The 26,429-nt window shown below is 41.3% G+C and overlaps 2 protein-coding genes across 7 annotated transcripts; one reads left to right on the top strand and one right to left on the bottom strand.

Moving 5' to 3' along the window:
• The first annotated feature begins 1,553 nt into the window (after positions 1 to 1,553).
• COQ10A (coenzyme Q10A) lies at positions 1,554 to 13,184 on the top strand. Of its 4 annotated transcripts, none has more exons than XM_036235925.1 (5): positions 1,554 to 1,911; positions 2,458 to 2,604; positions 3,343 to 3,535; positions 3,763 to 3,864; positions 11,266 to 13,184. In XM_036235925.1, the coding sequence occupies exons 1-5, from the start codon at positions 1,778 to 1,780 to the stop codon at positions 11,329 to 11,331; spliced, it is 642 nt and encodes a 213-aa protein (XP_036091818.1). In that variant the 5' UTR covers positions 1,554 to 1,777; the 3' UTR covers positions 11,332 to 13,184. The 4 variants fall into 4 exon arrangements, with proteins under 4 accessions (XP_036091818.1, XP_036091819.1, XP_016021223.1 ...); XM_016165737.2 differs by lacking the exon at positions 11,266 to 13,184 and adding an exon at positions 4,169 to 4,857 and having other exon boundaries at positions 1,564 to 1,911; XM_016165738.2 differs by lacking the exon at positions 11,266 to 13,184 and adding an exon at positions 4,169 to 4,336 and having other exon boundaries at positions 1,895 to 2,004.
• Positions 5,714 to 26,369, bottom strand: CS (citrate synthase). 3 transcript variants are annotated; one of them, XM_016165733.2, is made up of 12 exons: positions 25,721 to 25,968; positions 18,893 to 18,987; positions 16,507 to 16,557; positions 15,831 to 15,938; positions 15,025 to 15,090; positions 14,567 to 14,698; positions 14,133 to 14,321; positions 8,817 to 9,016; positions 8,145 to 8,274; positions 7,918 to 8,019; positions 7,509 to 7,718; positions 5,714 to 7,195 (listed from the first exon to the last, which is right to left on the bottom strand). In XM_016165733.2, the coding sequence occupies exons 1-12, from the start codon at positions 25,755 to 25,757 to the stop codon at positions 7,025 to 7,027; spliced, it is 1,491 nt and encodes a 496-aa protein (XP_016021219.1). In that variant the 5' UTR covers positions 25,758 to 25,968; the 3' UTR covers positions 5,714 to 7,024. The 3 variants fall into 3 exon arrangements, with proteins under 3 accessions (XP_016021219.1, XP_016021221.1, XP_036091816.1); XM_016165735.2 differs by lacking the exons at positions 18,893 to 18,987; positions 25,721 to 25,968 and adding an exon at positions 26,164 to 26,369; XM_036235923.1 differs by lacking the exon at positions 25,721 to 25,968 and having other exon boundaries at positions 18,893 to 19,121.
• Positions 26,370 to 26,429: the final 60 nt, after the last annotated feature.

The raw sequence follows: 26,429 nt of genomic DNA, 5'->3' as shown, positions 1-26,429 counted from the left end.
ATTAGTTAATCTAATTAGTAGGGGGACAACAGGCAAATTGGCTTGGCAGGCCTATTGTACCTTGGGGATTCTGCAGCAGTTAACTCGGTTAAGGCAAAGTGTTAATGAGGTCACAGTTGTCATGTATCCCAGTTAATTTCTATCTTTTATCTGGCCAGATACAGATCCTCACTCTAAGCAGCTGTCTCACATGTGTAAGTCCTTAGTCAGAGAGAGTGGGGCCAGACGGAGAGTGGGGTTGCAAAAAGTAAATCTGTTCCTCAAGGTCACATGGCCAATTGAGAGTGGCTCTAGTTAAACTGGAAGGAGATACTGTATCCTGGATGTTTGTGGCGGGGGGTGCTGAGGGAAAAAGAAATGTTAGAAGAGAAAAAGAAATGTGATATGATATGATATTACATTACATTACATTATATTATATATAGTCTATTTACATATATAAATAGGTTAAAACACCTTCCTTACAAAATGTTAAATGTAGTTCAAGGGAGAGCTTCTGGTCCTTGAAATCCAGATAAAATGGGCTCAAACTTTAAATCAATCCATACCAGTGGAAGGTCAAAAATTAATGCCAATCTCAAGGAGTGGAGGGAGTTGGAGGATTTATATCAGTTTCCAGACCCATTTCTAGGTAAGATGTCTCTCTTACACACCAGTTAGACCCAGAAGGCAACACTGTCTTTAATTATTTTATTCCACCCCCTACTACCCACGCACTACTCAGACAAAGTTTTCCTGAATGTGATGAGCTTTACTAAAGATTTAGAAAGTAGAGGAGGGGCTTGCACTGTAGTAGCAGAAACATCTTGAAATATAACAGCCGGGACCACAATTCTTAAAATGTCTTATCTATTCCAACGTGGGAGAATTTCAATGGCTCTTGTACCCACCTAGGTCATCTCTTTCTAACTGCTGATTTCTTTCTCCTCTTTTTTTTCCTTTTGTTTTCTTGTTCACCCCACTTTTCTCAAGAGCATTTTTTTTTTTTTCTCCTTGTATTATGATGGAAAGCAGTATAGTAACTCTTCATTGTCTGGGTTTCTACCAGTGGGGTCTCTCACCTTTCATCAAGTGCACACTTTTCCAGACAAAGATGTTTTTCTTCCCTAAAAGTAAGTTTGGTTCTTCCCACCTCTACTTATATGTATAAATATTAAAGGAGAAAACAATGCAAAGTCTTAGCTCGGAGCCTGGAACGTTCATTTCCTTTCTCAAAGATTTAAGCACAGCACTAGGCACTACAGAGGCTACAAAGGTTGAACAGAACTTAACTGTAAACATGGCAGAATAATAATGAAAGCTCTAAGAGACCTTCAGAAGATCAACAGATATCTACTGTAGACACGCCCACGAAGTCGCCTTCGTGCTTATGTATCAGGTCTGTGATCTCAGACTGGCCAAGTAGTCTGCTTGATGACCTCGAGCCACCGGGCCGACTCCACGTCTTCCCAAACGCACATTGCAGTGTCCTTTCTCACTAGAGGTGTGAAACTACATCTCCCAACAGGCCGCGTTGTCCCCTTGCTTCCTCCCTCACCAGTCCCGAGCCATGGCAACGGCGTGACGTGGGGGTACTGGGAACTGAGGGAGCAGCGGTCGCAGCTTCAGTTCTAGCTCACCCCGCCGCCCGGGCGGGAGCAGGCCAAGAGGAGCCGCTGCCCAGTGCCATCCCTGCGCTCAGCCCTGAATCAGCCCGGCAGCTGTCTCCTCCCGCTCCTCCTCTTGAGTGAGGAGGGCGCAGCGAGTGTCAGAGTCAAGGCCAAACAGGGTGGCGCGCATGGCCTCCGCGGGCGCGCGGCGGCTCTCGGCTGGAACGCGCGCAGCGGCCCAGCGCTGCTGCGGCCTCCCGCTCCGCCCGGGCGCGCGCCCGGCCCCGCCCCCGGGCCCTCCGCGACCGCAGCGACCAATGAGGTGAGAGGCAGGCTCTGGCGGACGCGCGCGAGGAAAGGGGGTCGCTCGGGACCCCAAAATTCTGCGGTGGAGGGTTGCAACCCTGGGATGCAGGTGCGGCGGGGAGCGGCAGCGGGTCATACCCTGGGGTCTAATGTAGAGCTTTGGGGGAATACGTTTGCAAGTTATCTGCCGGGGTAAGTCCCCGGGGTGGGAGTCCAACCACTTCTTGCTCCTTGCGGATACCCAGGAACGAAGGGCTTGGCGAGGCCCCATGAACTGTGACGCTTCCTGGCTTTCAGCATAATAGCCCCCCCAGTCAAAGACAACTGGCGATTCGCACGCACCCCGCTTTCTTTCACCTCCTCCCCCGGCCCTGTCCTCGGCCGCCCTCGACCTTTCGCACTCGTGACTGCCTGGCCAGGAAGTCTAGCGGGTTGCAGCAGGTGCTGGGGGAAAAGCTTCCCTGGACGACCTTCCTCCGGGATGCGCCCCTCTTCCCTTTCACCTGGGAATTGTTGAACACAAATAATTATGACATTGTTTCTCCTTTCCTTTTGGCCTTAGATTTCTGATTTCCTGCAGCCTCCTCTTGCCCCGGGCTGCCCAAGCCTTGGGAGCTGAGGCTGGCTTACCTCTCAGCCGTTCTTTCATGGGCTTTGCTGCCCCCTTCACCAACAAAAGAAAGGCTTACTCTGAGCGTAGGATCATGGGGTGAGCATCTTCCCTTGTCCAGCATCTTTCCATTCCTTTCCCCTCCAATTAACCACGTCCAGGGTAGAATGTAAGGGTAGCAATAATAGGCAAGATTCATCCCTAGCCATCCCTCTCCCAGCTGTATTACTGATCCTTTATCCTCCCCTGCCAGGCTTCCAACTGCAATTTCCTTTCTTGGTTGTTGTGCATGTGTATTAAGTGAAACTTGCCTAGAGTTGGACAGTCTAGCATCATAAAACAGGGTTTTGTTTCTCTGCTGATCTGACCTTATGTATTCTTAGCACAACATAAAATAGCTCACACTTCCTGAGCACTTGTTACTGCTAGCAGTTACGCTGCCTAGGAATTTTACATATTTTCTCATTTGATCTTCTCAACAAACCTATGAATCAGGTACTATTACTACCTCTAATTTGCAGGTGAGACAATGGAGGCACAGGTAATGTACTTAGGGTTACACTGTTAAAAAGTAGAGCTGGGATCTGAGTCTTTGTATGACAACCTGTTCTTCCTAGATGATCCCTCTTAAGATCAAAATAGATATGAAATTCAAAAGTAACATTAATATCATGAAAATCTGCATGTTTGCTTTTGGGAAGTCATTCATTCAGGCTTATTTGCAGTCTAGTTCCTGAAAGTGCATGTTAGTGGGTAAAGCTACAGCAGGGAGAGCACCTAGAGTAAGGAGCCTGAACCAGCTGGTAGTTCCTTGGCCTCTCTGATTTCTTCCCCTAGGTACTCGATGCAGGAGATGTATGAGGTGGTGTCCAATGTCCAGGAATACCGCGAGTTTGTGCCCTGGTGTAAGAAGTCTTTGGTTGTATCTAGCCGCAAAGGTCACCTGAAGGCCCAGTTGGAGGTTGGCTTTCCACCTGTCATGGAACGTTATACTTCTGCTGTTTCCATGGTCAAACCTCACATGGTCAAGGTGAGGCCTGTCTGGAATGGATCAGGAAGTTTTTTCTGTGTTCTCTAGCATTTTTACACTTAAGTGCTACTTTGACCTTCTGTGTCATCTTATCTCGAGTCAAATACCTCCCTAATAAAATATTAGAAGGAAAGGAAAATGGCGTTCAATTCCTTCTTATAGCCTCTCATACCTAGTATAGGTTTTATTCCATTGTGTGATGTTTAACTACCTGACTCCTATTCTAGGCTGTGTGCACTGATGGCAAGCTCTTCAATCACTTAGAGACCATTTGGCGATTCAGCCCTGGTATTCCTGCCTACCCCCGAACTTGCACTGTGGACTTTTCGGTGAGTCAGGAGGCTGTGTAGCACAGGGCTGGCTACCAGTGGGTGTGAGGGCAGAGTTGAGGTACTGTGACAGCATTATTCTTCACGTATAGCTAAGCACTTAGCATTTCCCAAGTCAATGACACCTCACAGGTCTGATTTTTTATCAAACCTGTACACTTTGCTCAGTCCCAAGTTAGGGCTTTTGAGGGGATCTAAGGAACTGGAGGGGAAGAGAAAAGCACTGAATAGTATCCTTGCATTTGGCCAGGGACTATCCAACATGGTCTTGAAGAGTTTCTGACTATCTCTTACCCATTCCTAGATTTCCTTTGAATTTCGTTCTCTGCTGCACTCCCAGCTGGCCACCATGTTTTTTGATGAGGTTGTCAAACAGAATGTTGCTGCCTTCGAGCGTCGAGCAGCCACCAAGTTTGGTCCAGAAACAGCCATCCCCCGTGAACTGATGTTCCATGAGGTGCACCAGACTTGAGGCAAAGGATTGTTCCTTGGCTTCTCCTCCACTCTCTCCCTATTCAGTTCTATTTATTTTTTTTGGCTCTTGCTCCAATCTGAGAGAAGAGTCTATGTGCATAATACTGTTCTCTCAGTTCTCCAGAAATTGGGCTCTAAGCTGGCTGGAAACGCTGGAGGGAAGAAAAGGCAGGGGAATATAGAAAGGAATGACATGCTTAGGAAATGGTTAGGCTTATCTGAAGAGCCCCATATGCCTGATGCCTGTGGCCTTTTCACACTGAATTAAAATTTGGACTGTGGTTATCTGAGCTCTGTCAAGGTGCCTTAGTGTCTGACCAGGGAAAGATGGCAACTTAAGGACTAAATGAATTGAGCTTTCTCCTCTGACAGAGGTACTGGATGGTCAATAATTTCTGCTTGCCTGAAATGCCTCAGATGTTGGGGATCTGACCACAGCTTGAACTCCATATGACCTCACTTTAAGAATATTTCCATGCTAGTGAACCTGGCGCTTTCTTACCATCAATGCCACGGGGGAAAAAAAAAAGCACTGAACAAAGTTATACTCTTGGGTTGTACCCTATTCCATTTGGCCTGAATTTTTATAAAATTTCAATAAATTAATTCTGAGTGTGAATTTGGCTTTTTAAATATTATTTCTTGGGGGAATAATATAGAAATAGAGTAGAATAGAAGGAAGTCATGGCTTCCTTCCTAGGAGAGTGAAGGTGCAAGGCCTCTTGGACATAGTGTCCCTGCTAACTATAGTAGTACATTCTACAAGCCAGGACCCAGTACCCACTCCCTTGCCTATTAATAGACTTTTTCAGAAGGTCAGTTGCAGCAGGAGTCTCAGGACAAAATAATCTGGTCAGACCTCCCATATAACTGATGCCCTCAGGACCACCTCTTTTGCAGTGGCCTCTTAAAGGGAGGCTGCAAAGAACAATGGGCATTCCATGACGTACCATAGCCCTCTAGTGGCTCACGTCCTGAGCTAGCTGCCTTGTCCTTGGTATAGTTTGTCCTCGGTATAGTTTATTCCCTTCCATAGTTTGTTCCTTTGACCTAATGGGCTGGACCAGTTTCCTTGTATTAGTCACATAAGCAGTTGTGAAGTCTCATCTATAGTCCCTGTGTGTTCTATCTTACAACAAAAGTAGCAATAATGGGGGCTAAAGGTCAAGGACTTCTAACCTTGAGGAAAGACAAATCTTTGGAAATCTCATCACAGGGAGCCTGTTTTCACATTAAGGTTAAAGAATGCCAAACCTGTCTAAAGATAAAAAGATGCACAAGATAATTTACAATCCATTTAAGTCCAAGATCTTGCCAGCCAGATTCCTTAACTCATAGTAGATACTTCCAGGCCTTATTTAATAGCAGGCTCAAGCATTGTTAATAAAAACATTTATTTTGCATTTTATACAGAACCTGAAGTCTGCATCATGACAAGTTACCCAGGGGTTTATAGACAGTGTGTCCACCTCAACAGCGTGGTTCTGGGGATTAAGGATCCACACAAACAGGCAAGAGTTGTGAGGGAGGAAGGGGGCATAGCAGGAGTGTATTTCAATTCTTTCTTAAAGAAAAGGCAGTAGAGCATTCTGAGTCACTGAAAACCTGTGCAGATGGGGCTTCTAAAACAAACACTGTACTGTGAGCTCTTAGGGCAAGAGCCTTGATAAATAAAGGAATATTTTCTTGTGGCAGGGTTACTATTTTTAATGCCCTTAGCCTCAGGAGCTGATATTCAAAGGAAACCATGTCCAATCTTAAATTATTTCCCTGCTCAGAAAGAGGTGCTAGTACCCCTGGGACCAGACCCTGAAGATACCATGCTGGCCACTCCCAAGTCCCTAGTCTATGGCCCACGGCATACTAAAATAAAGGGGAAAAAATGGTCAGAGGATAGTGGCTTGTGTTCTGTGGAAGTAAAAAGCTTCATTCATGTTAAGCACTGATAAAGCCAATGACTGGGAAAGACCACATATCAGGCAGTGGTATATACAACCTGCTGAAACAGGTCTCTATTTGGGACGAAGAGGAGAAGGTCCAGAGCATCTTCACTTAGCTTGAGGCACAGCAAATATAGAAAATCTCAAAGGAGGTATTAAAATAGTGGGGAACAGAACACTCCCAGACCTTAATTTTCATAGGATAATTTTAAAAAGAAATTTTAAAAATGCCAAAGCATGCCCAGCTAACCAATGGGTCTCGCTAGGAAGTGTCTGTGCATATGGGAGAGGGTAATGGGACTTGGTACAGCTGACAGTCCAACATGATTCTTGTTAAAAAGAAGGGGCAGAGTCCTGGTTTGCTGGCCTACTGATGGCTGGGCAGGGTGGAACCAAAAGGTCCAAAGTGACTGCAGATTCTCTGCAATCAGCTTTGACCCAGAGAAAGAGGAGCCAGGTTCTCTCTAAGATGGTGGTGGTGAGGCCAGATTTAACCCACACCACATGGATTAGTCCTTGTCATCCTGCAGTAATGGGAATGCAAACCGGGCAGCAGAAAGGACCTGGTTAGGGAAGGAAGGGGTCACTTTTTATCTTTTAAAGTCTTAATTTATATATTTTAACCTCAAAGTAATTATCAGTGCCTCAGATACAATTTAATCTTAAGCCTTTAAAAGCCCCCTGAAACAAAAGTAAATTTTTTCAAACTCCCTCAATTTCTGGTAGTTTCTTCACAGTCGCCAGTTTTACCCTGACTTAGAGTCCACAAACTTCATCAGACCATCCGTGCTCATGGACTTGGGCCTCTCTAGAGGGAAGCCTAGGGCTCGGCTCCAGATGAGCTGTGCCAGTACACCCAATGCTCGTGACACCCCAAACAGGACTGTGTAGTAATTCATCTCCGTCATGCCATAGTACTGTATGATAAAAGAAAGAAATATCTTGTTAAAGGCCCAGAGGTAGTGGCATATATAAATCCAGGGTGATAGAAACCTTAATCTAGTCAGCCTTAAATAGAAATGACTCTGGGAAAAGTACAACAATTGGGATTCTGAAAAGAGAGCACCCCTTTCCTCCTGCCCACACCTCCCCCACCATAGGCAACTTTATCAAAAGGATAAGGAAAAAGTATGAGAATCCCTACTCTGACTAGGGAGTTGATTTTGTGCATGGCAGAGAACAGCAGGGTTTTGTACAAACTAGAAGGAAAGCACAGAAAGGAAGACTCACCTGGAGCAGCACCCCACTGTGAGCATCTACATTGGGCCAAGGATTCTTGGCCTTGCCCTGCTCTAAGAGAACATTGGGCACAATCTTATACAGCTGAGCAACCAGCTTAAACATGGGGTCATGAGGCAGGTGTTTCAGAGCAAACTCTCGCTGACAGGTATATCGTGGATCTGTCTTCCTTAGTACTGCATGGCCATACCCTGGGACAACCTATGAAGAGTGATGGAAAAAAAGCCAGTTGTTTTCTCCTGTGGAATGTCTTATCTTTTCTAAAATCTTCAGGGTAGACAAATGGAAAAAATAATCTCTAATTTAGGGACCTCTTCTCATTCTTTTCCTTAATTCTTCTAAATTGCAGAACTGAGGTCTTGGCTTCTTTCCTAATTGTTAAGCATCTCTGTCTGCTTACCCGTCCTGAGTTGAGTGTGTTCCAGATATAGTCTCGTAACTTATCATCTGACACATCTTTGCCAACTTCCTTTTGTAGTTGTGTCAGCCAAACAAGCACTTCCTATAGGTAAGGTTTGGGGAATAAAAGAGTGTCAATACATATGGCAGGAGAGAACATCAAGAGAAGAAACAAAAGGGTGGGAGTAAGAAAAACATGGAGCAGGAAAAGAAAAATGACAGTCTTACCTGATTTGCCAGTCCATGTAGGGGCCCTGCCAGCCCATTCATGGCTGCTGAAAACGACAGGTAGGGGTCTGAAAGGGCACTGCCCACCAAGTGGCTGGTATGGGCACTTACATTGCCACCTTCATGGTCACTGTGGGGAAATAAGGAGATTCAAGTCCAAGAGAAAGAGAAGAAAAGGGGCAGATTATGTAAACACAGACCTTGCTGTTCTCTTACTTGTCACATACTAGCCTAGTTAGGGGCTCACACCAGCCTATAGCCAGTCAGGTAACATAAGCTCTTATAAGAAATGTACCAATCTAATCACTAGCCTTTGGTCACTAATCCACAGAGCTGGAGAGGTTACCCATTTACGATGCCTCTGTGCCATGCTCTGACTCAAGTGATTTAATAAGCAATGGCCAGAAGAGGGAGCTCCTGGAAAACTAAAGGGCAACATAATGTGAGTGGCTAGTCAGTACCTTTTCCTATCTTGTTCTTAATGTGGTTATGGGTAATTTTCCTAGACCTCTTCACCTTCTTTACTATTCCCCTTTCTTGCCCTGTATCATCCCTTATGCCGTGTTTCCATCACCTTGTTGCCTATCACCTGTTCCCAGAAAAGGAGACTGTTAAGGAGCTTTTCTTAAAATTTCCCACCAACCCAGGCTATGGTTGCTGGATCTATCTCACCTGTGGATGGTGAGGTATAAGCGCATGAGCTCAGTAAACTGAGCATCGGTATAACCTAACATGTTGGTGAAATTGTGGGACCAGTCCAGCTTAGAGTCGATGGCCCCAATACTGCTGCCCTCCCGGTAGAGATTCCGGTAGATCTTTGCTGCAACACAAGGTAACTTTGCAATCAGATCCATACAGTCTTCGTAAATCAACTGATGGGGAGAAGAGAAAAATGGAGAAACAAAGAAAAAGATTGCTCAACAAAGAATTAGGCAGGGATACTACGTATTGGGGTTGACGGTTATATGCTGGGTGATTATATACAGAGCATAACAACAATAACTCTAACTGGATAACTACTATGACCCAGACACTGCACTAAATGACTTACACATACTATTATCTTATATACATATGTATATTAATACATTATCCTCAATTTTTTACAATTCTACAAAGTGTATAATGACCTCCACTTTATAAATGGAAGAACTGAGGCTCAGAGTATTCAGTGAAATGCCCGAGTCTGAATTTAAACTCTTACATATTTAATCATGATCTTTCCTGCTACATGACTTTACACTCAATGAATGTGCTAAGGCACTAGGTTTTAATAATTTTTATGTTCCATCTTTCACAGAAAATTCTCACCATATATATACATATATCTCGACAATCGAGCACTGGCATTTAATTGTTAGTTAATAGCAAAGGCTTCCATTTTTTAAGCACTTAATATAACAGATACACACACACATATATTTTTCCCTACATATTTTTCTTTTCTTAAAATAATTCTATAAGGTAACATATACCTTATTTTACAAATGAGGATACTGGAGCTTGGCCAGGTTGAATAATTTATACAAGGTTATTCACTCAGATAATAAGCATCATCTGACTTAAACAATTACTAACTCATGGCCACTCTTGTTTCACCTATATCCTTACTTTCCCAAATTATTTGGAGCTAATGCCAGACATCATATATTTTAACATGGAAATATTTAAACTGTTATCTCTAAAACGAAAAAGGTCCTTCATAAACAAAATCACAAAACCATCATCCCACTGAAAAAGAATTTAGCAAATTATCTACTCAATTCAAATTTCCTTGATTATAAAAAAACCCCTGCCTCATTTGGTTCATGACTAAAAATAGCCCACATTGCAATTTTCTGATGTTTCTGAAGTCTCTTTTAATCAATTTAAGTTCCCTCTTATGCTTTTTTATTTTTTATTATTTTATTTTTTAGGCAAGGAAACCCTTGGTTGACCTTATAGATCGCAAGGACCTTGTCAACTTACCACCCCTTATTTTTATTTTTTATACCTTTAGCACCTGGTCTTCATAGGTGGTCTCCCATCCAAGTACTAACCAGGCCTGCCTGACCTTGCTTAGCTTCCGAGATCAGACAGGATCGGGCTTTTCAGGGTAGCATGGCCGTAGACTGGCTTTCTTTTTTTAAATTTGCGATTTGCAGAAAATCGGATCATTTGTTCTGCAGAATTTCCCACACGTCTTGCTGGTTATGTGCCTGTGATGTCATTTAACATGTTCTTCTATCTACTTATTTCCTATAAACCAGGTGTCCCCAAACCCTGGACTGCAGATTAATACTGGTTTATGGCTTGTTAGGAACCAGGCTGTACAGCAGGAAGTGAACAGAGGGCCAGCAAGTGAAGCTTCAGCTGTATTTGCAGCTGCTCCCCAGCGCTAGCATCAGAGCCTCAGCTCCACCTTAGATCATTAGGCATTAGATTCTCATAGAAGCACTGGTCCCTGGTGCCAAAAAGGTTGGAAACCGCTGCTATAAGAAATAAAGAACTTGAATCACTTAAGCTAGATCTAGAAGCTTAAGTGATTCAAGTTCTTTATTTCTTTTCTTTTTTTTTTTAGCAAGACTATCTGATTAATAGTGTTATGTTCGTTTTTTAAGAGAAACATAATATCTGGTTGTCTCTCTTTTTGTGATGTTAGTAATAGCCTGCTCATCTTTCATGTCTCAATTTTATCTTCTCAGAGGGATTTTAAGTTTCTTAAGGGAAGAGAGAAAGTTTTAGCATTTTGTGTTTTTTTTTTAAATAGCTTTAAAAAATTCTGCTTTCATTCACAGTTCTACGTACATAGAAGGCATGGAGTAAATACCTGCTGATTGATATTACATAGTGATTGCTATGTTAACAAGCTAACGAGCTAAATGCCCCTATAAGAAGTCCTGAGGTCTCAGTAGTGCTGTTGGAACAAAGAGAAAAATTTATAATAACTAGCCTAAATGAGTTAATCCCTATGAAGTCATGTATACTCAAGTACTCAGTGAGTTTTATCAGTGCGACCAGGATTCTGTAAGAATACTGCCAAAATTAAAAAGCTACTTGAAACAAGAAATACTTAGCTAACATTTGCAAGTTCTCAGATTACTTACATGATAATCACACTATTAACTATAACTCCTTGCAGATTTACATCCCCCTGCAAGGAGGTTACTTCCAGAAGCCTGCCTGCATCAAGAACATGCAGTTCTGAGGGACCTGGATCCACTAGCAGAATGCCAAGGACAGGATCCCAGGCTAGGCAAACTAGTATCTGTGGAGTATACTAATTTTCAAAATCACTTGCAAAGTAAGAATGGCTGGCCACATCATAAAGAAACTACAAAAAAGGAGATCGTTTCAACTTCTACCAGTGAAGATTAAGTTTATAAAAGAGCAAGTATCAAACCAGGTATGACAGTGTGGGATCCTTACACTGCTTTTTGTGGTGGTCAGTGCTGTATAGCCAAGAAGAGTTAAAAAAGACAAAACAGCAACAACAACAACAACAAAAAAACCAAAGAAAACTGGCAGAGAATTCCTGCTTATTCTTTCTTTTATAAGTTAAGACTAAAGTGTTATTTAGCTTGTTATCAAATCATTCTTCATCTAGAAAGCCTTGGAAAAAAGGAAGTTAAAACATGTCACCATCACAACTGTCTGGAATAAAGGCAACAAAATTGACCATAATCATCATTGTGAGCCACCATCTCTATTGCTAGTAAAATTCTGACCAAGTAATTAGCTATCAATCATTATTAAGAAAACACAGAAAAAGAAGAGAACTAGTATTAATGGTGAAGAGGCCGTAGAGTGAAGCAAATTCTAATTCAAATCTTGTCTCTACCACTTATTAGCTGCATGACCTTGGGCAAGCTACTTGCTCTAACCCTCAGTTTTCCCATTCAGTAAAATGGGAATAACATCTACTTCCCAGGGTTTACCTGATGATTAAATTAGAAAATGACCATAAAGCATTTAAGCATATTTGGCATGTTTTCAAGAGTTAGGTGTTAGGATGATGATCTTATTGTAAACAGCTTTTAAACCTACATATATCATTTACGGGCCTTACAAAAGGTAGGCTAGCACCTACTTTGCAAATTTTACTCAACTCAACAAAGGCTACTTCATAATCATAGTAACTTCCTGATCATGAGTGAAGTTATGCCAAACAGAAACAGACCTAACTCTTTGGACTCAAGAGATTACACTATCTAAAGTCATATGAACTATTATGGAAGAAATACTGTAGACAGATGATCGTCCTCTTGCAGTATATGTAAAAAAAAAAAAAAAAGAAAAGAAAGAAAAAAGGATGAACTGATGATTCTAGCAAAGACTCAAATCACATATAAACTTAATATAAATTTTTAAACAGAAATAACCAGCTGAATACTGTCATGTAATTCTTCTAAAGTAGCCATGGTTAAATTAACCAACATTGAAACTGAACTGAAATAGCATGTCTGACCTTTAAGAGAATTATAAGATGTGACAGCAAAAGAGCATCAAGCACCACTAAACTAAGCACTAAACTTACTGGTGCTACTTTTTATGTAACGTGAACTTAGACATACATCCTAAGGCTGACAAGTAAACTATAATTGCTTGTACTCTCCAGAAGACTGGCAAAGTCTTGAAATACATGTTTGCCTCAAGACAGCCACCCTCAGATGACATCTCTCAGACAGATGATGGAAGAACAGTCAATCAATGGCTGTGCATTGAAATGGAGGCAATAGCAAACAGATGAGTACGGATTCATTTCAGTGATTTGATAAAGCACAGTGTGAAGCAATGCAGCATGTTTGGATGCCTGGGAAATATAGCCATCTATTATAAAGTAAGAAGAAGCTATTTTCTCCTCTCATCATGATAGTCAAGAGAGTAAACTAGCATTGTAAGTAGTAACTGGCACTTTTGGGTAGTCAAGTTCTAAAAGACAAGTATAAAACAGAAGAACTATAGGTCCTGATTTAACTTTTTGTGTTATGGCGACCACACAGATAACAATTACTTGAATAGCATTTAAAAAAGAAAATAAAAAGCAATATATTCAGGTTATATGAACTTCTGAACCTGCTGATGTACAGCTCTACAACTGCTTTAAGTGCTTATAAATGTGCATATTCTGCACCATTCCAATGCCTTTCTCCTAAGTGCCAACCGGCCTAATATCAATTGCAAACTCTCCCTCCTTCCTTCTCTCAAAAGCAAACCTAATTCTCTATACACAGTTGGCATGGAATAAATATTGACCCATCAAATGAAGCAAGATTTGTAAAAATCCCAAAGATTTCACCATGCTGGTGGGCCATGATGCTCTGGCCCACAGACCATTCCATGTCTTGCACCATAGTGAACTCTCTGGGGCCTTCTTGGCAGTTGGCAACTTCTGGTTAAAAATCATTTAATATACCTGCTTTGCAAAAATCAACTCTTCTGTTCCTACTCTACCTGTCTCTGAATAAGAAACAAACATTCCAGGATACTAACCACCCTTCTGCTCCTAACAGGTAACCTGAATAGATTAGTCCAGAACTGTGGCTGATTGGCACTAGTTCTCCTAGACTCTAAAGTTGCCTTAGATGCCATTCACATTCAACTTGTATAATTTCTCAAGGTTCTCCTTATTTGAAGAAGAGAGAGTCTCACTGTTCTTTTGGGGATAGTGAGACTACTCTGAGAAATCTTCCTGCAGGGACCCTGCAGATAAGTCACATCTATTTCAATGTTCCAACAGCCCTGTGTACATACCTCTATTATAGCGGGGTTACTGAATTAGAATTTATTTTTTACATGTACATCACCCTAATAAAACCAATAACTTTGTTTTATTAGGGTGATGTACATGTAAAAAGTAAATTATAAAAAAAGCACGCTCCATTTATGAGTTTTTGGCATAACTCAGAGAAGCAATTTTCCTAAAGATTCTACATTCCTTTTTCTCCCTTTACACTCAAGGTCTTTGAATCCTTATCACATATCAATCACCACACCAAAATTTCCTACCTCCCAGTACTTGGTTCGGCTGATACCCTCTGCATATGCTCGGGCAAAGTTACTTTCACTGTTGAGGGCTGTAATGGCTGCACTAAGCTGAGACATGGGATGTAGATTGGTGGGAAAGTTGTCCAGCATGGTGACCACATGGGAAGGCAGAGCTGCCCGCTTTGCCCACTCTTTGGAGAGCCAAGATACCTGTGGAAAACGAGACACAGCTCAAACTAGGCAAGGAAAAAGAAGATAAATAAAAAGACAGTGCCATCGGAGTAAAGAAAACCTAAGAGAATTCAATCCACTCATACAGCAGAACTCTGCTCTGATTTCTTCCCCTCACTGTACATTTTTATAACCACCCACAGCTAGGTCAGGATTAAGTGTCTGAGATTAGAGAAAGGCAAAGAAGGAGGGGCATGAGAAAAGATAATGTCCTTCTGCTTTACCTGTTCCTCTGTTGGGATCTGTCCAGTTACCAGCAGCCAAAATAAGCCCTCCGGCAGTGGCTCGTCCCCACCCTTAGCCCTGGGCAGCAGTTTTTGGCATTCAGGGATACTATAGCCTCGGAAGCGGATGCCCTTAAAGAAGAGTAAGAATTACAACTCTTAAATTTATTAGCCTGGAAACCACAAATTGACTCATGCCACTCTTATGAGACATTTCAACAAATTAGATAACTTTTAAAGTAAATCTTCATTTAACTTACTTCTGCTTTGTATTTTTAGTTTTACTAGTTGACATATTAAAAAGGTAAAATTATTCTATATGTACCTATTTTCCACTTTCCAAAATATGAAGGTAGGTGCTTTATTTTATTCTCTTTACCCTCACTGGTCTAAACCACAGTGTGCACAATAGTCAGTAAACTCAAAAATTATTAGTCATTGATATGAGGGTCTCTTACCTCATCAGGATCAAGAACTGATGTTTCATATACCAATCCCTTCATGCCTCTCATGCCACCATACATCTGAGGAAAAGAACAGGATGTAAAGAATAGAATAGTTCAGGCTAGAGCTTGTTAGTGCTTCATAGGCTCTAGGAGAGGTAATTCATCTCTGACTTGCAAGACCTTCATTTCGGGGAAGATTTCTGAGGAGTTAAGTTACTATAGTATGGAACTTTGCAAGGAAGGCTGCTAACACTGGAAATGAAAATTTTAAGTTGAGAAATCGCTCTCCTTATTTGATGTTTCTGTCTGTTTGCTTCCTTTTCTTATTGAATTTTATTTTTCTCCTGCCCCCTCTTATCCACTCATTCCCACCAACCAAAATAAACAGGATGGAATCTATTACAGAAGTAGAAGGTAAAGACCAATGGCTAAACACTGCTATGGAATTATCATCTGAGTGCTCAGACTTTCAGAACCAGAGAAGCAGCCATCCTAAAGCTGTTTTAGAGGGCAGGCTAGAGCTGTGGTTTAACTGGATGGTCAGTAAAACATCCACTCAAAGAGAGAGCCCTGGCCCCAAAAGCTGAGGGCTTGGGAAGAGGAATAGAAACTTCATTCATTCCTCCCATAGGTGAATTAGGTTAGGCTTGGCTATTAAATCTGTAGAAAAGAATGATCTAACTTCTAATGAACACTATTAAGCATCAACATTTCTGTGTATAGCACAGAATACTTTTGAATAGTCAGTGAAAAGAACAGTACTTTTATTGAAGCACATTACAGAGCTACGTTTTGCAGCCAAAACCCACAATACTTACCATGTCCACAGTGATCTGGCCCACGACCATCTTGCCATGTTGTTGCCTGAAGGTCTTAACTCTGGCCTGCTCCTTAGGTATCAGGTCAGCCAATACGTCTTTCAAATTCTAAAAAGAGAAGTAGAGAAACTAAGTTATGGTCAAAATGTTGACTAGATTTCCTGCAAAGCAGGTATATTAAGATTGCTTTTTAAGAATTTGGCTTTCTCTATCTGCCAGGGAAGACTGGTCAACTACTCTGTACAGATCAGATTAAAAGAATTAGAGGGAGACAGGAATAGGAAGTTGTCTTAACGGATAGAGTTTAAATTTGGGAAGATGAAAAAGTTCTGGAGATGACATAGGTGATGGTTGTACAATAATGTGAATGCACTTACTACCATTGAACTAATACACTTAAAAATGGTAAATTTTATATCATGTATGTTTTACCACAAGTAAGAAAAAAGATTAGGCAAAAATATTTAATATTCCCATCTCAGTACACTATTGAAGAAATTATTTCTTAAAAGCGAATAGTAAAAATAAGTTTTAACAGCAATAACAATAAAGGACACCTCCAGGAGATACTCAAGGTAATGATGACTGTGTGGTAGCCAAACCACACCACCCCTTGCAGCCCCATGCTAGGGTCAGGCTGCCTCAATGATTCTTAGTCCCCTTTTCCAAACCTTACCATGGAGGAGGCACTGGCATGCCTGGCAGCAAGAACAAGACAGGATGCATTCTACAAAGAAAACACAAAAATTTATGTACTTGTTACTCTTCCCTCTTATGTATTAAGAAGGAGTGACAGTGACTCAATTCTTCTTTCTTCATATTAGCCTATAAAGACAGTTTGACCTAAGAAAGCTGTAAAAGACCCTGAGCAACTTAGGAGTTACCAAGTCTGAAGGCAGCAGTAGTTTTAACTCTGCTTCTTGCATCCAAAGTTTCATTAGCATTCCCTTAAGAGAGATTCTTTCCCATCATCTGGGTTCCAGGATTGGACTTTATTCAGCACAGAAGAAAGGTCAGAAAGGCAGTTATTACAGAGTACCCAGTCCATCCCAATCTAGCTGTCAATAGTTCTGAGTGGCCTTGAGAAAAGTAAATGAGGACACTGTTCAATTACTCAACCCTGCTGGTTAAACCTCTCTAGCACCTAATCTTCTGAACACTTCAACCTCTCCAGTCTAGGAGAACTCACAGGCAGAGGCCGACTTTCACAACATACCTCAAATGCTCTTGAAAAAAGCACAGAGCTGACAGAACATCTACAAAATAACAGCTGACAAAAGATTACTCAACAACAGCAATGGAAACTAGAAAACTGAAACATCTTCAACACTGAGCGCCAATAATAAAGGATGAGTTGTGTGCCCAGGTGAGGAAAACATCTTAAAAGGGGTGAAATAAAGACATTTCAAACAAAGCTGAGAGTTTATCACCTGCACACCCGCATACAAAGGAATTTTTAAAGATAAACGTCAGGAAGAAAATTATCCAGAAAGATAGGTTAGATTAAAGAAGGCTTACCCCTCACTACATAGTGTACCTAGCCCATGTTTTTCTATATTTGGAGATACCTTTTTTTTTCTCCAAAGGAAACAACTTTTGAGATTTTTGAGTTGCAACAGAAAGTTCAGCACTGCCTCTGAAAAAGATGACCAAATATACTACAGTAGTAACCCCCTTATCTGGAATTTCACTTATCATGGTTTCAGTTAACCATGGTCTGAAAATATTAAATGGAAAACTGTGTGAATGAACAATTCATAAGTTTTAAATTGCATGTCGTTCTTAGGAGCCTGACGAAATCTTGTACTATCCTGTTGTGTCCCACTGGGATGTGAATCTTCCCTTTGTCCAGAGTATGTATCCATGCTGTACACACTCTTGCACATCAGTCACTTAGTAGCAGGCTGTTATCGGATAGACTATTGAGGTATTACACTGCCTGTGTTTAAGTAATCCTTATTTTACTTAATAATGGCCCCAAAGCATAAGACTAGTGATCCTGGCAATTCGGGTACGCCAAAGAGAAGCCATAAAGTGCTACCTGTAAGTGAAAAGGTGAGTACATTACAATAAAATATTTTGAGACCACATTCACCTAACTTTTCTTGCAGTATATCATAACTTTTATTATTCATTATTATTAATCTCTTACTGGGCCTAATTCATAAATTAAACTCATAGGTATGTACATATAGGGAAAAATCTATAGTATATATAGGGTTCGGTACTATCCGTGGTTCTGGGCATCCACTGGGTGTCTTGGAACATGCCCCCAGTGGATAAAGGGAGACTACTAAACTAACTAGCTATTAGCTTTTCTGCACAGTATTATTTTGAAAATAAAATTAGATAGTCGAGTAAGCTCCAGTTTCCTCATCTATAAATGTGTTGCTAATATCCAGTACACAACTCACAAGGTTATCTTGTGATAATTAAATTACAATGTATGCAAAAGCACTTTACAAACTAAAAAGGTTACACACATATATACAAATAAACTAATTCTGGAGCAAGTCTATACTTTTCCTCCTTTTGCCAAAAGGCCAGGGACATCTTTTCTATTGCACTGCTGTCTGGTTGCATGGAAAATCATTTGAACCAGTGACGCTATATGAATTCCAAAAAGCTACATACCTAGGGCTAGGGTTCAGCAAGGCCTGAGGCTTTTCACATTTATAACCTCTCATTTTATTGAGGCAGGGCTGAGGATTGAAAAGGGAATGTACCCTTCAGAAAAGGTTATTTAAAAAAATCAATTCGAAGCTAAATTTAGAGAATACAAGCAAACTTATATGTCCCTACAGAAAGGGGGAATGCCTCAACTTGTTAACCAGGGCTATTCTCAATTCCTTTCATTAACTTCCTAAAGAGTCTCCTCTAGTTCACTGAGGACCTTTTGAGCAAGAAACAGCACAAAGATCCCTTTAGCCTCTTCACCTTACAAGGGGCGAATGGGAGCCAGACCCAGCACTAAAGTAACTTTGCCTGTTCTTACCAGTCATCACAAAGTGGATACAGGGAAATGTGTGAATAAGTTCAAACTATTGTTCTTCAGAGCTTACCGTGTTCAAGTTATTCCATGCTCCATGGTCCCATGATCCCCTACTACAAAGGCCCCATCTCAGTGACCACATCAGCTCTGCAGCAGACTTTTTAACTGTGGGTTGTTGGTTGTTGCGGTGGTTTGGTTGTGTTTTTAAAGAAGCAACAGGGGAACACATTATTTGAAAGAAGTTTGACATATCTCCATAATGATAATTTTTCCACTCCTAAACCATCTTTAAGTTTCTATAATGGTTGGCTGCTTCATTGGCAAGAGGAAGGATTATAAGAACAGTTTAAGGTCCTATTCTCAGGCCAAAAAAAAAAAAAGAAAAAAAAAAAAAGCCCTTAAGATGAAAACGAAAATTCTCTCAGGTTGGAGGTCTTTCTTCCACCAATATGAACATAGAACAAAAACAGTTTTTTCACCTTGTGAGAGAAAACTGCTAGAATCAATGAGCTGCTCTCTCCTTTTATTTAAGATTAAAATAGAACAAAATAAAACAAACAAAAAAAAGAAATCAGAAAGGGTGGAAGGTCACTTAACAAGGCTGTAAGAATGCAACATCATTTAAAGGAATCAGATGGGCCATGGCTGGATTAGTCATTTCTCAGCTGTGTTTATATGAATGCTACTTTGAGTGAATGGTTAGAGAAGAGGAACTTGGAACTAAACTATCACCCCACTTCCACCAACAGCAAAGTCTTAATTTCCTTTGTAGAGTGCATCTTTGTCATTTAATGAGAAGCCTCAAGAGTAACTTAAAGACAGCTGATCCCAAAGGTCCCTAATCTCCATCAGTAACACTTCTTAGCCAGATCTCCAATTTGCAAAGCAATGCTAATTTGTAAAGAGCTTAGCTAGGCAGCTATAAAATAAAGCTAGTATACTGTTTCTACTATACTGCTCTGCCACTTCCTGGTTATTTGACCAAGTCATTTAACCTTTCTATGCCAGTTTCATTATTGGTAAAATCGGAACAATAGTACCTACCTCAAAGGATTGCTCTGAGGATTGAAGTCAACATTTACAAAGCATTTAAAACTACGTCTGGGACATAGCAACTGCCTCTGTATTTGTTATATAATAAATATATAAAATGAAATAGTACAACCAGTTTCTCAGTGTCAGGTTTAGTCATATTTTTAGCTAACCCTGCAGCTTAGGAACAACCTAAAGAAATCAGGAAGGTTTTAAAGCCAGCAGCAATTCATTGGTATGGCCATTCAAAAGGCTAGAACAGAAAAATTTTAAGTGAGGACAACTTTAACTAATGATGTAGAAGATAGAGCACAGGATTTGAAACTAGAAAAGGAAATCTGGGTTCTAGCTCCAGTTCCATTATGATACAACTGTGACACCCAAAGCGAAACAACTAACTACCGTTTCCCTTTCCTTCTCCATGTTTAGGTTAATACTTAGGCTACTTGGCTCGAAGGCTGATTCTAAGGCTCCAGCAAGGACATATGTAAAGGTACTCTAAAGTACCTTTTAAAATATGACTGCCTAGCCAATGCCATTAACATTATCTGGGAATTGTTAGAAATGCAGAAATCTTGGGCCTCACCTCAGACCTATGGAACCCCAGTTTGCTGTTTAACAAGCTCACTAGGTGACTCATATGAACAATAAAGTTTAAGACACACACCCATAGTCTAAAGTGTTAAGCAAGGGAGCAGAGGATAAAATGTAAAGGCTGGGAGGTGGAGTTATCAAGGATTAAGTCCTAACTCCAGATCCTGCCACTATCCTGCATGTTACCTTAGCTATATGACCTAACTTCTGTGGGGGAGGATGAAACTTTCTTCCTAGACTTTCAGCTTGTCTAATAATTAAATCTACATGATACAGATTAATCAAAAATAACCTAATTTAATATATACATACACTTGGGAACCAACATACATGAGAGGTTCAAAGGCAGAAAGGAAAAATGAAGTATATATAATATTCTGAACTAAGGATCATCTTAGGGCTTCAGAGGGAAAGAAGGATAATAAGAGCAAATGTTCAATAATTAGAAGTTTGCCTAGTCATAAAGTCATTTCTGGTGATAATTATTATGAGCATTTCATAAAAGGAGAAATAAAAGTTTCTTGTGAGCCTGTAGGCTCTTGATTGCTTCCAGCTCAAAAAATTCACATGCCAAAATGGCACATTTTGGGGAGGCCTGTCCTGAACCCCTAGGCTTTTATGTCTCTTTTCACAACTCTAAATTGGTAATAATAAAGCCAATTTCAGGGTAGACAAGTAGACTATATAAAATAATTTTCATTAAAGCTCACAGAACAAGCAGTGCCTTCTGCATAGCTGAGTTCAATGTTTGTTTCTTAGAACTGTGTTGGCCTATTACCTGCCATCTTAAGTGTCACAACTCTTTCCTAGAGTTGGATTCCAGGAAAGAGCCAGTCAAGATTGAGGAAGAGATGAATGAATAATTCCCTGTAGGGTGGAATAGGATATAAAGCCCCAATTTCCTTTAAGGGCTTCCTAACCAAAAGGGGAGGAGTCAGGGAAAGGAAACAAATTTAACAGCCATCTCCACCAGCAGAGCAAATGACTCTAGACAGGAGATGCCAGAGGATCCAAGGCTATACACACCTCATTACCTCTCCCCTGGCTGCCAAAGAAAGCTGCCAAATAGCTCTGTACAGTACATTCAGGCTATATTCACTGATGGGATAGGTAGATTACAAACCTCTGAGTCATCCTGGACTTTCACCTCTCAGCTCCTCTCTCAATTGCAGAGGTGTGGCAACTAGCTTTTGGCTTCTGGTTGCGAGCCCCATGTAGTTATCCTACTGGAACAGCAGCTGTCAGGTGAATCAGGGAGTCACCTCACCAATAGGTCAGCTCCTTCATGGAGAGATGGAGAGAACTGTTTCCAAAGATAAGGATCTGACTCACAATGTCTGACAGCCAGGATTCTCTACAGAGTCAGGGTGGGGGTATCACAATCACTAAGAGGCTTTTTCAAACCTGCTGTCACTCTTGCAAGAACTCTTCTAGTGAGTTTGCTATTATTGATAGCAGTGGGCTGTAGCCCTCAAATGTGCTAAGACGGAAAAATAGAATTAAAAGAATCTCTACCTTAACGGGCCAAGGGAAGAAGAGGATTAGTAGTATATGCAGGAAATGGTGCCAAAGACTTGCCTGTAACACTCACGGTATTTCTGGAATAGGGTATTGGCCAAATCACTTACTAAAAATCAATGAAAACGACTCCCTTCTCCTCCAAACTACAACAACTATAGAATCCTACTTGGATAAACACCTACTCAATAATGTGGTTATTTCCCTCTTACTCCTCTTTGCCTATTATCATCATTGGTCCACATCTAGGACCTTATTCTACAGGAGAAAAGCCAAATTTTCTTTGATCTTCCATTGCAGGCACATTCGGATTATGTCCTGCCACATAACTAGGAACTTCAACATTAAAAGTTTGAGAGAGATGCTCCTGATTGTAAAAGAGCCCTTGTTGTTCATCAACAAAAGATCAGAGCTTCCCAAGCCAGCAGAACTGGCTTAGTTGATGAAGCAAACGTAATGCACTAATAACTGCTAGGAAAACTCTTGTGCTGCAAAGGCTTCCAATGCAGAAGGAACAACCTGCATTAAAAGAAAAAGAACACACATTAAACAAAGACTCCTCTCTCTCCAGAACCAGGTCAGAGAACTGAAGCCATTTAACATCTGTGTTTCACAACAGTGATATTGGAATTCTGCCTTCAACACTCTCTCAGGCCACTTAATAGCCTGAGCGAAGTGATCAGATTTCATACTTTGACCCTCTTCATACTCACAAGAAATTTCCTAAATTTTACGTCATTTCCTAACAGACTCCTCCTTAAAGGTTTGCTGACCATTCAATAAGGAAGACACCAATTGAGCCTCTAAAAGAATCAAGAATCCTAATTTTCCTTTTAGTAGAAATCTTTACTGTTTTTAACAAATATTTGCTTAACACCTACTTATTATGTGCACACTAGTGAATAAAGTATATAGGATCCGTCACCTTACTACTGTTCCCTTACAAGTTTTAGCTCCTAATGTTTTGCTAGAGGGATTTACAAGAAACTTTAAAGTATTTGGGGGAAAAAAAAGACTAGGAAGACAAACCTAGCGATAATAGCCTAGAATAGACTATTACTTAGAATTATCATTTCTGAAGTTAATTTTTAAAATAATCACTAATTCTGAGGGGGGAAAAAAAGAAGACAAATACTCAAAGTTTCATATATACATTCAATAAAGCTACAAACGTAAAGGCCTGCCTGTGGCTTTACTGGCCCAACAGAAAAGGACCACCGAGCATCATTAGTTAACTAAAGCATTTGAAAAAAACATGTTTCCAGATCCTATCCCACCTTTGCTTAATCAGAATCTGAAGGATGGATTCATTAGTGTGCAATCTGAACAAGCACCCCAGGTGATGATGCCCACTGTGAACTTATAGACCTTTTACAATGACAGTATATTAAAAGAAATACAGGGATCTAAGAAATTTGGGCACTTGAGGATAGAATTGAACAACAGTCAGATCCTAACATCACTACTGTTTTAAATTTCACATCCTACTCAATTCTATCAGATAAAGCAATGAAATAGGCAAGAAGAATTACTGTGTGGCTTTAGAGAGATCCACCGAGTCTGGTTTCTCGCCTTCTCCCTGAATTCTAAGAACCAGGAACACCAGCCTTCCCTTCTGATTACCTACTTCACTATGCTGCCTCCCCATACCCATGAATTCATCTGCTACCAATCTAAAAGCCACTAAGAAAAACAGATGCAATCATTCCACCTCCAGCACGTGATGACGCTTTACTCTCCGTATTTCACCTTTGGTCCATCTAGTAAGAATCAAGGAATTGCCATTACTTTGGGTAGGCTGATAATCAAAATGAAGGCACAGAGATTTGAGCACTTGCCTTTAAAAGGCTTTAAGCCTAAGTAACATTTCACAGGACAAAACTGACTTGGTTTGGTTGAGCCCAACTTCAGACTAGGATTTATATAGGAGATGATGTGCAGTGGTACGGGTCTGTGGTAAAAGAATCAAGGGTGTTTATTTAAATATCTTTAAAAAGTCTAGAAATGATCTAGAAATACTTTTGGATTGATTTACTGTTATGAAACATCCTAGCTTGGAAGAGCAATTCTCAACGGTAAAGGAAGTAACTAAGGTTGATTAAGTCACACTGGTGGCCTTACTCTAATCCCCAGCCCCAATCCAAACCCAGATCACCTGTGGAAAGACAGTATTTATTTACATCATTAGCTAAGCCACCAACAGCTAATAATAAAGCCATTGCTTAGTATAAATTCATTTGGATAAACAAGAATTCAAATTATCTGAGGACTCTGAATGTCTCTCTCTCCCATTTAGTTCATTAAATTACCTAACTGTGGGTAGGGTGAAATAATACGATGATTAACATTTGTGTCTCCTAACAAAGTAAAAAAATCTCTTCCCAGAAAAGTGAACCTACATCCGACCTTGAGAATCAAAGTGGTAGTAGTCAGTTTTCCCAGGTCAGAAGGCTATTTTTGCCTTCCAAAGCCTACCTTAAAAGTAAAATTGAGTACCAATTAAGCTTTAGGCCAATCTAGAAAGCTCAGGGAGGTGCTAGTAATGCTGACAAAGTGAAAGGCTTCTTGGCATCCTGGTCATTCTGCTTACAACTCAGGAGATTTCTAGTCCTGAGTCTGTTGGGCTTTGCTAGTTTTAAGGGTCAAAAGCCTTTGTAATGGCTTCCAATTTACAGGTTTCTGGGATCCTTACGTCCATGTGTAACAGAAAAGTAAACGAAATAAAAATGACACGATTATATAGCCTTGTCATTCCAAAGCTTTCTGAGCTTCATCAGGGGCATAAGAGACAAAATAAATTTAAAGAGTAAATTCTAAAGACTTTTTCAAATTCGCTGCAGGGTTAGACTAACTGGTCTGGGTTAGCAGTTCTGCAGTGAGCTAATTATGGTGTCCCCTATTCTGCCAAAACACTAGCTAGAACTTACTTCATTTCCCAAGGGGATTCCTTACCCTGTTCCCTGGCAGCAGGAGAAGCAACAGTCAAATAAGACAAGTATCTCCCAAATGATCAGCCTCTACCTAGTACAAATCCTACAGGCTTAACTTAATCTACCAGCCATGCAAACCAAAATCATTCTAAGACTTTCTTTTCTCTAAGGTGCTGGCAACTTTAATCTGTAGAAAAGTATAAATTCTTTGCAGGAGTCAAGGTCATTTGTGGGACTGTCTCTACTTGGATTAGAAGGCTGGGACTTGCTCAGCACAGCAGCTTCTCTGTTTAAGGGGCCAAGTTATCCACAGACAAAAACACTGGTAATTTGAAATTGAAAGCACCAATACTGCAACAATACTCCAAGGATCCAAAAGGCAACAAAAGTCAAGTAAAGGGCCCCAAAGAATGAGTGAAATCTCTCCTGGGTAAAGCAGACTTAGGAGCAACAGCAAAACCTGGGTGATCAAGTGGTAGGATTGGTCATGTGACCTTGGGGTTACTATTTCCTGTCTAGTATCTTCATTTAATGGCCTATAATTTGGAGGAACAATCCTTCTGGTTCTTTCTCCAATCATATGTGACAATCATGCAGGTTTTACGAGAGCGCTCCACTCCAGTCAAACCATTCTGTATCAACAGTAAGTGCAAGAGTCCCAAGGACAAAGAGGACCCGAGTCCCATTACTCTAGCATAAATTTCTACGGTTTGGTCATGGAAGGGTTAAATAATTAAACAATTAAATAACTGGGTGGGAGAAACGGAAACAGGCAGTTCAGAAATTGACAAGACCCTCCATATAAAACAGAAGCCAAAACTAACCAGCGCTCCAGCTCAGGCCCAGGTAGAGTGAATACATCTGTTTACACTGCCACTCTTCTCACGCCTGCTCTCTCCTCCAAACAAGCTCTTTTCCTAACTCCAATGAAACACATTACGTTCTCCACTAGCGGTTTCTTTTTCCAGGGCCACTCATCACCGCCTTCCACCCTAAATATGCGGGGTGACAGCAGGGCCGTCCTCCCCACCTGCCCAAGACCGCAGGCCGGCGGCGAGCAGAGCTCACGTCTCCTCCAAGGGCTGGAAGGCCAGCAAAGCACATGGCCCTAGGAGTTCCATGCACAGCTGGCGGCAAGCCAAGATCAGGGCCCCTTTAAGGCACGCTGGGATGCTTATGAGTAGGGGAGGGAGACCCCGGGGCTTGAGGGCCCGCAGTCGCCTCAGCCCCACCCTGGGACAGCGCGCTCCCTCCTTCAGTTGCTCACCTTGGCTCCGAAGAGCCGGGCGGCCGCAGTAAGTAAAGCCATGGCGAGCGAACTCGGGGATCTGGTGGGGAGGAAAGGAGGGTAAAAGAGATGCGGCAGGAACCGGAGCCGCCGCCGCCGCAGCACCAGAGGCCGTGCGGACGGGTGGACAAGGTTGAAAGGAGGCGGCCGAGGGAAAGGGTAGACGAATCGGCGGCGGCGCCCAGCCCGGGGTCCTCAGCGAGGCCCCGCCTACTGCCCGGAACCCGCTTTCGCCCCTCTCAGGG

The sequence above is a fragment of the Rousettus aegyptiacus genome, unplaced genomic scaffold, assembly GCF_014176215.1.
Source record: "Rousettus aegyptiacus isolate mRouAeg1 unplaced genomic scaffold, mRouAeg1.p scaffold_m13_p_2, whole genome shotgun sequence".
Lineage (NCBI taxonomy): Eukaryota > Metazoa > Chordata > Mammalia > Chiroptera > Pteropodidae > Rousettus > Rousettus aegyptiacus.
This window is presented reverse-complemented; position numbering and strand designations above follow the sequence as displayed.

Coding starts and splice junctions, on each gene's coding strand:
- COQ10A (XM_016165737.2), top strand. CDS start 1,778: ATGGCCTCCGCGGGCGCGCGGCGGCTCTCGGCTGGAACGCGCGCAGCG. Junction 1,912..2,457: donor CGACCGCAGCGACCAATGAG/GTGAGAGGCAGG, acceptor TTTTGGCCTTAG/ATTTCTGATTTCCTGCAGCC. Junction 3,865..4,168: donor CTTGCACTGTGGACTTTTCG/GTGAGTCAGGAG, acceptor ACCCATTCCTAG/ATTTCCTTTGAATTTCGTTC.
- CS (XM_036235923.1), bottom strand. CDS start 19,072: ATGTCAAACTTCTTTCAAATAATGTGTTCCCCTGTTGCTTCTTTAAAA. Junction 16,558..18,892: donor CATGGAATAACTTGAACACG/GTAAGCTCTGAA, acceptor TTTTCTTTGTAG/AATGCATCCTGTCTTGTTCT. Junction 8,275..8,816: donor TTATACCTCACCATCCACAG/GTGAGATAGATC, acceptor ATTTCCCCACAG/TGACCATGAAGGTGGCAATG.